This window comes from Varanus komodoensis, unplaced genomic scaffold, assembly GCF_004798865.1.
Source record: "Varanus komodoensis strain SLA01 unplaced genomic scaffold, ASM479886v1 scaffold19, whole genome shotgun sequence".
In the NCBI taxonomy this organism is placed as follows: Eukaryota; Metazoa; Chordata; class Lepidosauria; order Squamata; family Varanidae; genus Varanus; species Varanus komodoensis.
In genome coordinates this window covers 11,848,879-11,863,560 of record NW_025335550.1, presented here as the reverse complement: position 1 = coordinate 11,863,560, position 14,682 = coordinate 11,848,879, and the positions used below count along the sequence as shown (strand labels likewise).

Genomic DNA, 14,682 nt, shown 5'->3' with positions numbered 1-14,682 from the left:
TTCCTTCCTTCCTTCCTTCCTTCCTTCCTTCCTAGGAGGCCAAAATGCCTCTTGAAGCTTAGCTGCCGCAAGGAACGGCGTCCATCTACCGCCATTGGGCACTTCCTGGCGCCTCGGGCCCCCCAGCACTGCACTGGGGCCCCCGAGGCCTTCAATGGCATCAAGTGGGGCGCTCAGTTCCCCATCCCAGGCCTGCAGCCGGGTGGGATGCTTGCGGTGAGGAACGCCCACTGCCCCTGCCGAGCGCCGAGGACGCGCTCGAGGAGGAGCGCAGGGCCGGGAGCCACTGGCCTGGAGGAGTGGGCCTCTGCCCTGGGCCCCCAGCAGACGCACCTTTCCCCGCGTGTGTAAAGGGGCCGCAGGGATTCCAGCTTTTGGAAGAGAAGTGCATGCAAGAGGCAAGTCGGCCGAATCCTGCTCCAGAGACGCCCGCGGCTCTGTTCAGACACAGGGCTGGCCAGTCCCACGGAAGGCCCTTCCTCTGGCACGTCCCTCCTCTGGTCTGGGCTGGTGTGCCCCTTGCTCTCCCCAGCAACACGGCTCTGCGCTGGGGGGGGAGCAGGGCTGTGCAGCCCCCCTCGGCACAAGTGAGGGGAGTGCGAGATCAGGCTGGCTGCAGGCCAGTGAGTGACTCACTCGGCTGGCTCAGGCAGCCCCGACGACAGCCCCCGGGGCTCCCGCTGCCTTCCTGCTTCGGGGCAGCTGCACCGCTCGCTCTTCCGGTGCCAGATCCTATCAGGCGCCGGAGGAATTTTAAGCAAAAACCTTAAGAAGCAGAACAGCAAAGCCCCAGGTGGAAAGTGGGGGAGAGGCCGGGGCCTTCCAGCAGGGCAGAGCTTCCCCGCCGTTCAGGGGCTGCCCAAGGGAGCGCGCCAGGCCGTTCCTGCACTGCTGCTAGGTCTGCGCTTCTTCCGCACTGTAGTGCTGAATGGTTAAATTTGGATCTCTCGTGTTCTATGTTAGGCTTTTACTGGCTGTGAGCTGCGCAGAGGAGTTGTGCTGTTGGACAAGACAGGCATGCAACATAAATTAAAACAACCGTCCCAGAGGCAGGGAAGGGAACCTGACAGACGACTGACGGGCAGTGGAGGAAAAAAATGTGGACAGCCGTTCCACTGGGGCCTGCGTTTCTTTGTGTGTCCTAAAAGCTCCCAGTGGAAACACCGGCTGTCTTCCAGAAGCAATACAGGACTCTGCCTTGGCAGTTGTCAAGTACCTGGGGACACACATGGAGCTATTTTAAGCTCCCAGTTTTCTTTCATTCATTCATTCATTCATTCAAAATATGCAGAGACTATGGAGATTTTTGGTTAAAAACAACCAAGAAAAACCAGGCAAGCCTGCAGCCAGCCCAGCTCTGAGCCAGGAGTCCAATCCAGGGATCCAGCTCCCGTGCTTCCACATCCATCATCTGTCTGCCCCCCGCCATGCCCAGGTCTGCTTCCAGGGGCACCTCCACAAGGGAAAGAGAGGAGACAAACGCCCCGAAAAGCATGGCTGCAGCCTCTGCCAAGGGGTTGTTCCCTCACCAGAGGTGGTGGCCTTCTGCACTGACCATCCATGTCACATGCTCTGCTGGACGTCGCGGCGTGTGCGCCTTCCCTCTCGGGTCAACGTCAGTGCGGCAGGCCGGACTGCGTTTTCAGCTCTGCACGGCTGATGCTGGTCTGCCACCTGAGCACGCACGCCAGCACCGGCAAAACCACCGCCCTGCACAGCTCCGGCAGGACACATCCTCACGGGAAGAGCGCGGCCAGGGCGTGAGCCCAGTGCAGGCCGTGGGCGGGGGGCAGAAAGGGCAGGCCTGTGCAGCCGAGCCGGCCCACGGCCACGCGAGGGATACCTGCAGCGTGGGGAGGTCGATGAATATGTGACGGTCAAGCCTCCCCGGCCTCATGAGAGCGTTGTCCAAGATGTCGGCCCGGTTGGTGGACGCCAACACTATGACATGGTCGGTGGTTCCCATGCCTGTGGAGCGGAGAAAGGCATGGAGACCGCGGCAGGGCGGGGGGCCCGGAAGGCGCCCACCCCCTGGGTGGGTGTAGGGGCGGGAAGACACTCGTGACGGGCTGCGTGGGTCACGAGGGCAGGGGGGCTGCAGCCTGGCCCCCAGCGCCACCCCACACGTCTCAGCGCCGGCCTTCCCTCCAACAGCCGGTTCCTTCGGGGGGGGGCGGGCCGTCGGCAAGAGGCGCGAGGCAGGTGTGCGTGGCCTGCGGGGGGCAGTCGGGGGGATGCATGCCGGGGAGTGCCCGGGGCCAGCAAGCAGGCCTGGCCCCATGCCTGCAGCGCCCGCCCTGGCTCCAGGGGCCGCAAGAGCCACCGCGCACAAGGAGCCAAAGCACGCATCTCTTGCCCTCGGCCAGGCCTCAAAGCAGGCCAAGTGCTCCTTCTCCCCCAGGGGTGGGGGGACGACTTTGGCTGAAGCACAAAGGGCAGAGAGCTCGCTGGGCCCCTTCTGCTCTTCTGCGGCAGACTCTCTCAGCCCTGAAGTTGCCCGCCTGGGAGAGCAAGGGGCAGCTCCTGCTTTCAGTGACGGAGAGGCTCCCAAGCGACCCACCATTCTGCCAGGGCACCTCCTCTTCCTGGGAGGCACAAGGTCAGCCCAGGGGAAAGGGCCGAGGAACGCCTCCCGCCCCGCCGGCAAGGACGGGCCATGGGCCGGAGCCACCGGCGTGGGCGGGCATCGCTCTCTCCCGTGGGAGGTGCCGTGGCTATGCGAGGGGAGGGCTTTCCTTGAGGGAGAGTTCTTCTGCTCTCCCCAGGTCATCCAGGAAAGCAGCGGAAGAGCAAGGCCAAGCCGGTCAGAGGAGAGGCTCACCGTCCATTTCCACCAGCAGCTGGTTTAAGGTGTGCTCTTCCTCCATGTTGGAGAAGCCAGACATGTTGGTGGAGCGCTTCTTCCCCACGGCATCTATTTCATCGATGTAGACAATGCAGGGGGCCCGGACCCGGGCTTCCTTGAAGAGGCTCCTCACACGAGCGGCCCCGAGGCCTGCGGAGAGACACCGGGCAGGTGGGCCCCATCAAGCAGAGGCTCCACGGCCACTGGAAGGGGCACCACGCCTCCACCCCAAGGAGCAGAGAGGAAGGTACCACCGGTCGCCTCTCTGCCCTCAAGAGCTTTGGTCAGGGTCTGCCCCCTTCAAGGCACCCCAGATGCCTGCTGGGCCTCTCTGCCTAGGCCAGGGGCCTGTGCCAGGCCTGCCTTCTGCCAGTGCCACAGGGGCCCGGGGGACGGCACTCTGTTGGTTCACGGCAGAGCAGGGAATGAGCCCTGAGGCCAGGCTGCTTCCACGGGGCTCGAGGGCCTTCTCTGGAGACCTTGCTCCCGTTTCAAAACTGGAGCCCCGCAGGAGAGGCCCAAGGCTGGGCCTGAGGCACCAGACTTGCCTGGGAGAGGAGATGAAGAGCGGCAGAGCTGCCGGCTCCCTGTGAAGGAGCAGCCACGCCACGTGCAGGCAAGTGGCCCCGCTGCCTCCTCGGCCTGCCTGCTCACCGCGATCCGAAGGGCAGGCCTCCCCCCTCTCGGGGTGCATCCAGCCGCAGGCAGGCCAGGTGTTTCGGCACCTCTTGAGGACGCGCCTGTATGCCCAGGCTTTGGGCGGTTTGAGTGCCTGCCCTGGGGGACTGTCCTTGTGGTTTCAGCTCTGCACTTATTCCAACCGTGCGAATGCACTTTTATACTGCCCTGGCCTTGGGTGACAAAGTGTTCGGTATTCCAGTGAAGCGAAAGCGAGCGGGCACACACCGTCTCCCGGGGCCCAGCCTCCTTCCTCACGGCTCACCTCCAATCACCTCCACAAACTCGGAGCCGGCGATGGCCAGGAATGGCACCTGTGCCTCGGTAGCCACCGCTTTGGCCAGCAGGGTCTTGCCGCAGCCCGGCGGCCCGAGCAGGAGGGCGCCTTTGGGCACTTTGGCACCAAGCTGCAGGTAGTGCTCTGGGCTCTGGAAGCAAAACACGGGCGTTGAAAGCGGCACACCTGCTCTGCATCCTCACCTGCCGGGGAGCGAGCCGCCACTTCAAGCCAGTGCTCGTTCCCACAAGGTGGCAGGTGGCGGAAAGGCCTCTCCTCTTGCCCTAAGATAGTGGGGAGCTACGTGTCTCTGGATGAGTCCTTGCCTGGCTCTTGAAAGCCGAAACAAGAGGCTCCGGAGCACTCCCAGGCAAGGAGAAAGACCGTACGGCTGGGATGCTGCTGCGGCTTCGCTGGATCCGCCTGCCCCCCGCTTCCCAGCAGTTGCCTCCGTGCTCACCTTCAGGTAATCCACAAACTCCCTGACCTCCGTTTTGGCCTCATGCATTCCGGCGACATCCTTGAAGCTGATCCCTTTCCCAGATTTGCCGTCCACTATGGTGAAACGGGCCATTTTCAGCTGGTTCTGCCAAGGGGCGGAAAAAGAAAGCAAGCTGCGGCAGCCCGGCAACAAAGGGGAGCCGCAAAGCCCTGGCGCCCCTCTGCTTGGGGGGCAGTCCAGCCCCAAGGCCACGCAGTGCCACCCCGGCTGCCCGGGCGCCGTCCGCCGTGGGACGGAGCTTTTCCTCACTCTGCGCCACCTCCTGTGCCAGGGAATGAAGCTGGCAACCCGCTGCCTCGGCCCACGTCCGGCCCGTTGGGGGAGGCCAAAAGGAACCTCTTGTCCAGCCAAACAGCCTCTCGCCTCCCTATGATCACGGGGCCTTTGGGCCAAAGACCCCCCACCAGAGGAGTGCTCGTTGCAAGCGGGACGCGCGGCCCCCGGGCTCTCAGACGCTGCCCTGGTGAGGGGCACTTTGGCAGGCGGGGCCGGAGGAGAACAGAACGGGGCCTTCCAGCCTCCAGTGAGCCACAGCGAGACCCAAACACCACGTTAGCTAAGCGGCCTCTGCATAACTGCTCATTATCCACTGCTGAAAACAGCTACTCGATGCCGGCGCTTCAGCTGCGCCTGCCGTGGTCCGCATGCTTGGAAGCCTCTCAGGAGACGCCGTGGAGGCCTGTGAGTGGGCGGGCAGCGCACTGCAGAAAGGACGGGGCGAGCAAGCGCCAGGAGCGTCTGCCCCGAAGCCAGGCGAGCAGGGGAGACGGCCGGGCGGCCTGGGCACGGGATGCTCCCGGGCTCCGCCAGCGCCCCAGTCCCCCCACGCCGCCCCTCCCCGGAGGCAGCCATTGCCAGCCGCTCGTCAGCTGACCGCTTGGCGGGGGCCTGGCCGATGCGGAGAGGGGACGTGCGCGGGAGGCGCGGAGGGCGGCTTGCGGCCCCGTCCGAGGGCTCCGGCAGCCTTCAAGGCGGAACGGCGATTTGGCCGAAGGCGAGGGTGCGCGTGAGATTTGCTGGCGAGAGACAGGCAGAAGAAAAGCCGTTCCGGCCGCGGGTCGCGCGAAGGTCTTCAAAGGCAGCAGAGACGTGCCCCGCAGATTCTGGAGCTCGGCCGCCGCAGCACGCAGGGGAAGAGGGCCCCCCGCCCCCACCCCCGCCAGCTAGGCCAGGCACCGCACGGCTCCGTCAGCTGAGAGGAAGAGTGGCAAGGCGCCGTGGGGACCACCCAGCCTCTGGGCGGCCGAGCTCTCCTCCGCTGTTGACTTCGTCGGGGAGGGGGGAAGCTGCCCGGCCCACCCGAACAGGGCAGCTGGAGGCGACCCAAGCTACTTACGAAGGCGCTGAACCCGCCACCCTGCCTGCTCGCCGTCCCGGCCAGGCGGAAGAAGTACCACAGGATGCCGATCGGCACGGCAGCCGCCAACAGGGTGGACACGGAGCTGCGGAGAGAGCAGCGGCGTGGCTTGGGCCCCGGCGGATGCCTCAGAGCAGCCGGTGGGCCCGGCGAATGCGGCCCGGCCGGTTCGCGACACCGGAGGACGGCTCCCTGGGCACACGGGGGCAGCCTCTGGCCCAGAAGCCAAACCCAGCTCTCCAGGCCCGCCAGACGGCCTCGTTCTCCCCTCATCCTCCCGCCGTTTGGTGGCTTCCCAGCTCCCGCGCTGCATGTCTGCATTCCGAAAGGAGAAACGCCTCTCCCGAGGGGCAGAGACCGGCTGGAGGTGCTTTAAGCTAGAGGACGCTGGCAGCCGTGGTGCCTGGCCCCGGGAGCCAGTGAGCAGGGCCCAAGGGCTTCTGCGAGATTCCGCACGCCTGTGCGAAAGGAGCAGCTTTGCCGCGTCGTAACACATGCAACTGGCCGAAGCCAAAGAGCACTGGGTGGGGGGAAGGGGAGGCCCAGAATTCCTCTCGGCACAGCCTTTGGGGAGCCCCGCACGGACCCGGCGAAGAGGGAAAACAGCGAGGCTGCTGCGAGGCCAAGCGCCTGCTGGAGAAGCGAGTCCCGTCACCCTCCTCCAGGCCACACGCCAGCTGGCGCTGCTTTTGCGGGAAAGGAGCTGGCGGGGACCGTGCCCGACAGGCAATCCCAAAGCTACCGAGACGATGCCCGAGCCGGGGCAGAGCTCAGGAGGACCACCTGCCCGGGCAGTGCTTGCTCGGAGGGGTCTTCCTTGGGGAGCAACGCCCAGCCCCGGAAGGGGCGCGCTCATGCGCCCCCGGCCGTCCTTATGATCGGGCAACCTCGTCAGGTGGGGGGGCAGGATTCCACCCCGCCGATGCCAGAACTCACCTTCTGCCTATAAAAGTGTTTGTTTCTAATGGAAGAACAAATAAACGGCAACGGCAGAGAGACGACCACAAAAGGAGCCGCCTCTTGCGAGCATCCAGAACGGCACAGACCAAGCTCCAACCAGCTGCCGAGGCTGTTTGAGGAAGGCTTTGCCCCCACTTTTGTCCCACTCTGGCCTTACGGTAGCGCTAAAAGCGTCCTCGTGACAAAGGATCTGAGCGGCTGCATAAGACAGGTCGACCCATTCATGAGATCACTCGCTGCTCAGTGGCATTTTGGGCTTCATTATTCAAGCGTTTCTGCTCAGCGGGGCGATGAGTCAGTGTCCGCTTAACAGGCAAAAGGGTGGCGTTCATGTTTATAAGCCAAAGGTAAATCCAGGTGGGAGGCCCGCTCTGGACTGGCTGCATCCTCTTCACTGGACCTGTGCTGGTCACACACCCAGCAAGCTACCCTGCAGGATCCCCTGGGGAAACTCTCGCGCCGCACTTCCCAGGGCAGCGATGGCAAGCCTGTTAGAGGCCGAGTGCCCAGACTGCAACCCAAAACCCACTTATTGATCGCAAAGGGCCAACATGGCAGCAAAACCTGAAAACTGAGGTTTTGGTTTAGAAAAAACAACGCACAGCCAGTCCAAGCAAATATACTCATATATATACCCCTGGCAGCGCACCGACTGGCCATGCGAAAGCTCAGATGTGTCGTGGCTCATGAGTCGGGGCTCGTGACATCATCGCCTGGCGCCGCTACTCCTTTCCGAGCATGCGCATGGCCCCTATGTGCGCTTTTATCCGATGCTCGGCTGCCCCCTGCACCCGCGTGCCGTGGGTTTGCCATCGCTGGCCTGGGGGAAGCACTCCTCTAAGCCAGCGACAGTCCTCCAAGGCGGGGCTCTGGCTGCACACCCGCAAGCTCTCCCTGGTCTTCCTGCAGAGGCAAGGCCCATGGTGGGGACCCCGTCATCACATCGGTGCAGCCAGCGGGAGCCGTCCTGCCCAGGCAGTCCCAAATCCTGACAGTCGTGGCCGCTGGCGCCCAGCCTAGCTTAGCAAGTCTCTGAGGGCCTGTGTGCTCCTTGCAGAGGGAGTGGCAGCAGCCGGGGCCCTCCGGGTGTTTGGCCTACAACTTCCACCATGCTGCACTACCGGTTATGCTAACTAGGGCTGATGGGAGTTGTAGGCTGGCCCATCTGGAGGGCCAAGAGGAGCTGCAGGGAGGGAGGGGAGCAGGGCAAGCAAAGCTGCCTTAGTGATAAGACTTCTGGCAAAGTTCGAGGAGCACCGTACCTCTCGAAGAAGCCTATGCGCCTGTAGGTGACCGGGATCCTGTCCTCCACGGCTATGTTCAGCTCGTCCTCGACGGCGCGCAGCTTCTCCTCAAACTTGTCGATGTTTGCTACCTTCATTGCGTACCTCTGGAGGAAAAGGAAAGTGAGCGAGGCCACGGCACGAAGGCCACGGCCAGGGCTCCGGCCTGTAGGGAACCGCGAAAGCTGATCAAATGCCGCTCACGCTTTGCAGGGGGTCGGTGGGGGGACTCCACGGGGCACCAAATGTGGCTGCTGGCCTGTGGATTAACAGGGAACCCCTCTCCCTGCTGCTGAGGGAGCCAAGCTTCCAGGCTGCCGTGAAAAGGAGCACTTCTCTACAGGCCAATGGAAAAAGCCGTGGAGGAGGGGGAGGGGGGCATTACGAAAGACGGATCATTCCCTGAGAACCATTATACTGTAGACCAGATTAAGCTGATGTGGAACATGCAAGCTTTCGGGTGTCACAGAACTGTTCATCAGGCAGAATGCTGGCAGAGATCTATGAAGCTCAGACCTTTGCTGAGTTTCTGCCATCCAGGGTGAAGCTCAAAGCACTGCATTACCCTTCGCTGACCACAGCTGGTCGTCGGACTGCCATTTTTTAACCCCTTCTCTGACGCCCCAAAAGAGACACTCACGCTGTGTCTAAACTGGACGCTTCCGGGATGCAAGTGGACTTCCACGACGTCGGTCTCCGGCATCACCTCCACTCGCTGCACCTCCCCCCTGGCCAGCATCTCGTGCACAAACTCGCTCCAGGAGATGTTGGCCGTGCGAGGGTTCACGAGGGACAGGAGGATGAAGAAGATAAAGAGGACGATGGAGAGCCTGAAAAGCTCCTCACGCATCCGGTATTCTCTCTTCCGGCGTCTCTTTTCGTCTGGCAAGGGGAAACATCAGAGCAGATCAAGATTAGGGCTGCAAGCTGGAGAACAGTTTGATTATGCCCCAAGACACAGACCCCCTCCCAACAGTCTGTTTTCTGTTCCACATTTCGGCGTTCCTAGGAAAACGAGGCTCAGCTAGAAAAGGCAGCATCTGGTTTGCAGCGTGGATCATGTTACGGCCCCTTTCCAGAGGCAGACTGGGGAGAGGCCGGGAGCAAGGTCACCCAGCGGAGCGGCCTGCAAAGGGCCCAGGAGTCCCAGTGGTCACACGCCCAGAGCAAAGGGACGAGCACGCTCTCCTCGCCAGCAAACCCTCGCTCCGGCCCGGTCCAGCTTCCCACATGCAGTTGTGCCAGGCCAGGCAGCGTGCGCGGAGCCACCCACGGCCCCTCAGAACCATCCGATCCGTACACAAGGGAAGGCGACGTGGAGAAGGGGGAGGCGGTGCTGAAGCGCTCAGCCACACGCAGGGATGCGCCTCGGCACTGGCTGCAGGCCCAGCTCTTTTTCCTTGCTGTTTTCCGATGCCTCGCCCCAACCTGCCTCTCGCGTGCTCTGCCCTCCACCCCATGCCACACTCCACCAGGCGTGCGGCCATGGCGGCCCCTCTGGTGGAGGGGAAGCCCATCCAGGCCTGCCGAGAACCACCGGGCCCTCCCAGAATGGGCGATCTCCTGGCTGGCGGAGACTCGCAGGCAGCAGCTGTGGGACCCCCTCCAGCCTCGGGAAGCCGTCACAAAGACATGCTTTGCCATTAACCCCGGCACCAGACGTGGCGATCATCACAAGCTCGTGAGGGCTGTGGGCAGGCCTTGGGACTCTCTCTGCAGGACTGCTGCTGGGATGACCTTCCCCGAAGACAGGCGGGGACATGGCTGCCCAGGTCAACTCGTCCTTGCGCCGCTGGAGGGAAAGGGCCGCCACAGCGCTCAGCGGGTCACGGCTGAGGCGAGCCGAGAGGGGCACACTTTCGGGCCAGGGGAGGCGTGAGAAAGCGCAGCCTCCTGAAGCCCCGGCAGATGGGCTTTCCCTTCCTCTACAGCTGCTTTCTCGGCGGCCGCAGGCCTTTGGGAAGGAAGGGGAGCACGGCAGAACTGCCGCCCTGCTCGGGAGCGACGGCAGCTCTGGGGGGCCGAGCGGTGGCAGTCCGCCGGGCTCAGCTTGAGCCCTCCCTCTCATGCTGCTGTCCCAGGGCACCCTCCGCCAACCGACACTGCCTGCTCCTTTCAATTGCTGGTTCACGCCCCTCCCTTGCATGACCTCCGGCTCAGCTCCCGACCCGCACAATGCAAACAGCAACAGCTGCTTTGCAGGTTTGTTCTCAGGACAAACAAAACAAGGACTGGAGAGGCCTTTGCACTAGTTACTAGACTCTGCACATGACCAGGAACCGCTGCGAGAGACCAGGACACTGCACATGGAGCTGCGAGCCAGGAGAACCGGCGGCGAGCGTCCTGCAGGAGTGCTTGGGGCCGGCGTCAGATGGCCGCTCGCTCAGCCCATGTCTGTACCCCAGGAGACTCATCCCGACTGTCCTTTGTACACACAGCAGACAGACCGGCCTTGCCAGTGCAGGAGCGCTGTGAACAGGGCTTCCTCTTGCCACCGGAGAAGCACGGTGCCCATGAGCAAGCGGGGCGCGTGCCCCCGGGGGTGCTTCTGGCCCCTTTGCCCCTGACCAGAGGAGCAGCGGGACAGGCTCTAAGGTTGCTGCTCAAGGGCCCTCATGAGTGGAGGAACAAGCCTCTCTCGTTTAAAATGCGTGGCCAAATTGCCAGCAAGGGAAGAAAGGAGAGGGGAGGGTGCTGAGCCGGCACGGCTGGCGAGCCGCATCCATGAGAACTTGCCGAAAGCGGCAAGGGAGGGGCGTGCAATGCGGGGGCACTGCCAGGTCAGCTCAGCCTCAAAATGCAGGTTGTGTGAAAAAGCAAGCGCCTCTGAAGCGGAGCATCTGAAGGAGGCCCTTGTGATCTATTTATAGGCCGGCAGAGCAGATCTTAAAGGGGCCGCGTCTTCTGCAAGGCTCTCGGAGAGGTGGGGTCGTGGGAGCGCACCCCACTGCCCGGCGGATGGCTTGCCTTGCAGGAATAACGGCAGATGCGTCACACAAAACAGAAACAAAGGCCCAGTGCTGAGGCGCACGCTCGCTCTCCAAGAGGATCGCGGCCTGGAAGGACTGACAAGAATCCGCTCGGCCTGGCAGGAGCCGTGACTGCGGACGCTTCCTCACGTGCGGGCTCACGCGGAGCTGGAGGCGGGCACGCTGGGAGCAGAGCGTCCTGCCCAGCCCACTGCCTGCCGCACTGGCTTCCTGCTTGCAGAGAACGCCTAATGCCAGGGAGACCTTCAAAAGGCGAGCAGTGACCCACACTCCAAAGGGGCGAGGCCTCTTTTGGCGCCTCCCTTTGCCGGCTGAGCAGGAAGCGTTTCCTTGCCCCAGTCCTGCAGCTGTTTGAAGCGTTTTGGAACGGTTCGAGCTGGTCGAGGGATGCGTGCGCTGCACAGAATGCAGACGTGGCCCAGAAATGAAGCAAGGCTGCCCCTCCCGGCTCACTTGTTTCGATATCATGTACTATTTCTTTCAAGGCAATGACCGCTGCCACCCCACCAAGCTCCCCGCGCCAGTGCTGGAACTCCGGGTTCAGCTGACCCTGCCCACAGCCGCACGGCAAATGCTCTTCCTCACACCTTCGTTCAATCTGAATGGCGGCCCAGCGGCTAAGGGCAACTTCGGCAACGAGAGAAAACCATCACTGCAAAAGACGCTACATCCGTACAAAGAACAACAACCTGCCAAAGAGCGTTCTCTGTGCAAACATTTTTACGCTTCACCTAAATCAATGAAGCATCGGAGAGCTCCTGCACAGGAACCGGACACCCATTCTATGGTAACCATTTCAGTATTTGAAATACGTGGAACTACGCATCCCACAGATGGCTTCACAGCAAAGCACGTACCCACACGCGCGCACACGCGCACACGGCGAGCGCAGTCTCGTTTCAGGGCAAAGACATCGGGCTCAAGTGGCCCAGGCAAAGGCAATAGAAACATGCCTATGCCTATTAACGGCGAGGTGAAAACATCCGGACCAGACCAGACGGGGGAGTTCCACAGCCCACTGGAGGGAGAAGGGAAATCTCCATCATGTATGACGAGAAACACCGCGTGGAAAAGGCCTTGCAACTCTGCCGCACCGCCTTGAGCAGCTAGCACTGCAAACACACCGGGCCGCTGGCAAGAGGACAGATTCTCTACGTGTTGCGCATTTCTAGCAGAGAGAAATGCAGTGGCTGCTTACCTTCATCTTCCTCGGGGGTCTTCCCTTTGGAACTCTCACCGTCACTGCCTTTGTGATGAGAACCAGAGGTAGAAAAATAGTACGTGCCACCTGTGAATAAGCAAACAAACAAACATGCACCTCTCTCGTGAGCACATGGGGATGCAGGAAGACTGCTGAGGCCGGACCAAAGCCAGAAGCCACCTAGTCCAGCACCCTCCACCCCGAGCTCCCCATTGGTATCACATGTGCTGCACGCAGCCAAGCACGTATTCAGCACAAGTTCAGAGCGTTTCCATTTGGAAGCAAGCCAGGTTTCTAGCCCTTGTGGCTGCCGAAGCTGCAATGCATCTTGCAGGCGATATCTGTGAACTCTCAAACCCAAGAGGGGGGACGTGACTGGCACTCTCCTCCCCCCAAGGCCACCTGGCAATCCGGCTGCAGCAGAGCCAGGGCACTCCACTGGCCTCCTTCCCTCAGACCGCTGCGTCCACTCCAGCGGGACGTCCTCTGACCCCGTGCAGCTTTAAGAACTGGCACCTCCCGTTGCTCCCAACACACCTTCAATCCCCCCTCAGTTCCCTTCTCCTCCTGTCTCCTGTCTTTTGGATTGCAGGCCCGCAGGAGACCACCGCTGTCTTTATTGCTCTAATAGTAGCTGCCCTACCCTTTTAGCTGATAGGGTCAAAATGTGAACATTAGCATTTAATCGCGGCTCCGGCAGACTGAGTGCAGGAGATCTTGCTCTCTGTGGCAGCCACTAGCTGGACAAAGGTGACAAGAAAGCAGCCACAGTGTCACAGCAAGTAACTACCGAATGGAGGTTTATGCCTTGAAGACCCATCTCCCTCCACATGTTACCTGGGGAGTTTTAGGAGAGGCTAAGGGAGAAAGACAATGGGCAGCTTCCCCCCTGGGCCCACCCTTCCCTTGGCAAGGCACAGCTGGTTCGAGTGGGTGGGTTCCAAGACAGCAATCCTCTGGCTTCCCTAAGGGGTTGCCACCAAAAGTGATCTCCCCAGTTCCTTACTCACCCAGAAGTTTCCAGAGCTGGGAGGTGACAGACTGCCTCTTTGCCGCAGACCAGGCAAACTCCCTGCCGCCATGGAAAAGCACTTGCGAGAGCAGGCCCCTGGGGAGAAGCACTTGCGAGAGCAGGCCCCTGGGGAGAAGCACTTGCGAGAGCAGGCCCTGAGGAGACACAGCAGCAGTGCTCAGCCCAAGCGATGGTCCCAGGGAACTGTGCACAGGGAGCCCTCGGACCAGACCTACTGCTTCTAAGTGAGAGAAACTCCAGTTCTCCATCATATATTTCAGGTGTAAAGCAGTAAAGGAGGTGTGAATTCCCAACAGCAAGGATGCCCCCTTTCTCAAGGCTTTTTAATCAAAAACAGTTCTGTGCTTAAGCTATTCAACAGCGCAGAAGTTCGCTTTCCTCTAAGCCAGCGACAGCCAACCTTAACCCAGGATTCTGGGATCCTATTCTCAGTACAGTTGAGCTGAAAATGCTCCCTGGAGGTTATCCACCCATAGAAGACACCCACCTCATCATGCCTTCCTTCCTTACTCCAGCAAGGGAATCCTCCCAACAAACATCTTTGAGGAGCGTGGGAAGGAGGAGAGGGAAAAATTCAAGTACAGTCTATTCGTGTGTGTGCCTAAACAATTAGAGAGGATCAACACACCCTGCACTGGAAGGTATTATTCTAGAAATGCTTAATTATTATTATTACACTGCATTTTTTCCTCTTGCAAGGAACCCAACTTTTTACTTTAAAAATAGGGTCAGCACGTGGAGTTTGGGGTGTGGCAGTATATGCAGTCAAGAAGCAGGTTCTGTCCGGTCTGGGGGTTGAGACCTTTTCCCGATATCACAACAGCCTTTTCTTAAGCAGAGTGACTAGAACTGCACAGAGTAATTCTATGTATACAAACAGAGCTTGTACCATAGATTTTTACAAGCACAGCACGATATTACCAGTTTTACTTCAATGCCTTTGGTAACTATTTCATATCCATCATACACCGTGCTGACAATTTGATCAAGCTGGCCATCGCGGGACGCTTTTCTTCATCGGCTTCTTCATGACGGCTGCCTCAGATTCCAGCAGCTTAGGAAAGTTTCTGGCCCAACCCGCGTCCCTTCACACCTGTCTGGACCGAGCTGCATCTGCCGGCGGGATGCCCATTCCCCCAGCTAACAGAGATCCCTTTGGAGCACCTCACAAGTTTGAACCATAATTAGGCATCCCCAGCAAATCTGCCCCGGGCGTCACTCCAGATCATTTATGAGCCAACTGGAAAGAGTGGTCCCAGCAAAAGTGCGGGCGACCCCGCTTACGCCGGGCCAGGCGGGGAGGCCTGGAGCAAGGCCTGCCCACCCCGTCCGTCGCCGGGATCCGCACCGCCCTGGCCTGCCCTGGCCTGCCCTGCCCGCGCTTGCGCTTTCCCCGGAAGGGCAGACGAGAGCGCGCGCTGCAGAAGCGCGCGCAGCACGACGGCCGAGCCGGCCGGAGCAGGCCGAGGCCCGCGCCCATGCGCTCCGCGCCGCGGACTCGGCGGCCCCGAGCCCGGCGCGCCCCGCCGCCCCCGGGCAGGCCCAGCCCGATCTCG

At 61.3% G+C, this 14,682-nt stretch overlaps 1 protein-coding gene across 1 annotated transcript in view; it reads right to left on the bottom strand.

The window, feature by feature from the left end:
- The window catches only part of SPG7 (SPG7 matrix AAA peptidase subunit, paraplegin), a 17,544-nt gene extending 4,170 nt beyond the window's left edge, over positions 1–13,374 (bottom strand). The window contains exons 1-9 of the mRNA XM_044428093.1: positions 13,104–13,374; positions 12,091–12,180; positions 8,543–8,784; positions 7,882–8,009; positions 5,639–5,744; positions 4,261–4,386; positions 3,789–3,951; positions 2,822–2,995; positions 1,844–1,968 (exon numbers count right to left, since the gene is read on the bottom strand). Of these exons, the coding sequence (XP_044284028.1) occupies positions 1,844–1,968; positions 2,822–2,995; positions 3,789–3,951; positions 4,261–4,386; positions 5,639–5,744; positions 7,882–8,009; positions 8,543–8,784; positions 12,091–12,180; positions 13,104–13,374 (1,425 nt within the window). The remainder of the gene's footprint in view (positions 1–1,843; positions 1,969–2,821; positions 2,996–3,788; positions 3,952–4,260; positions 4,387–5,638; positions 5,745–7,881; positions 8,010–8,542; positions 8,785–12,090; positions 12,181–13,103) is intronic.
- Between the last annotated feature and the right edge of the window lie 1,308 nt (positions 13,375–14,682).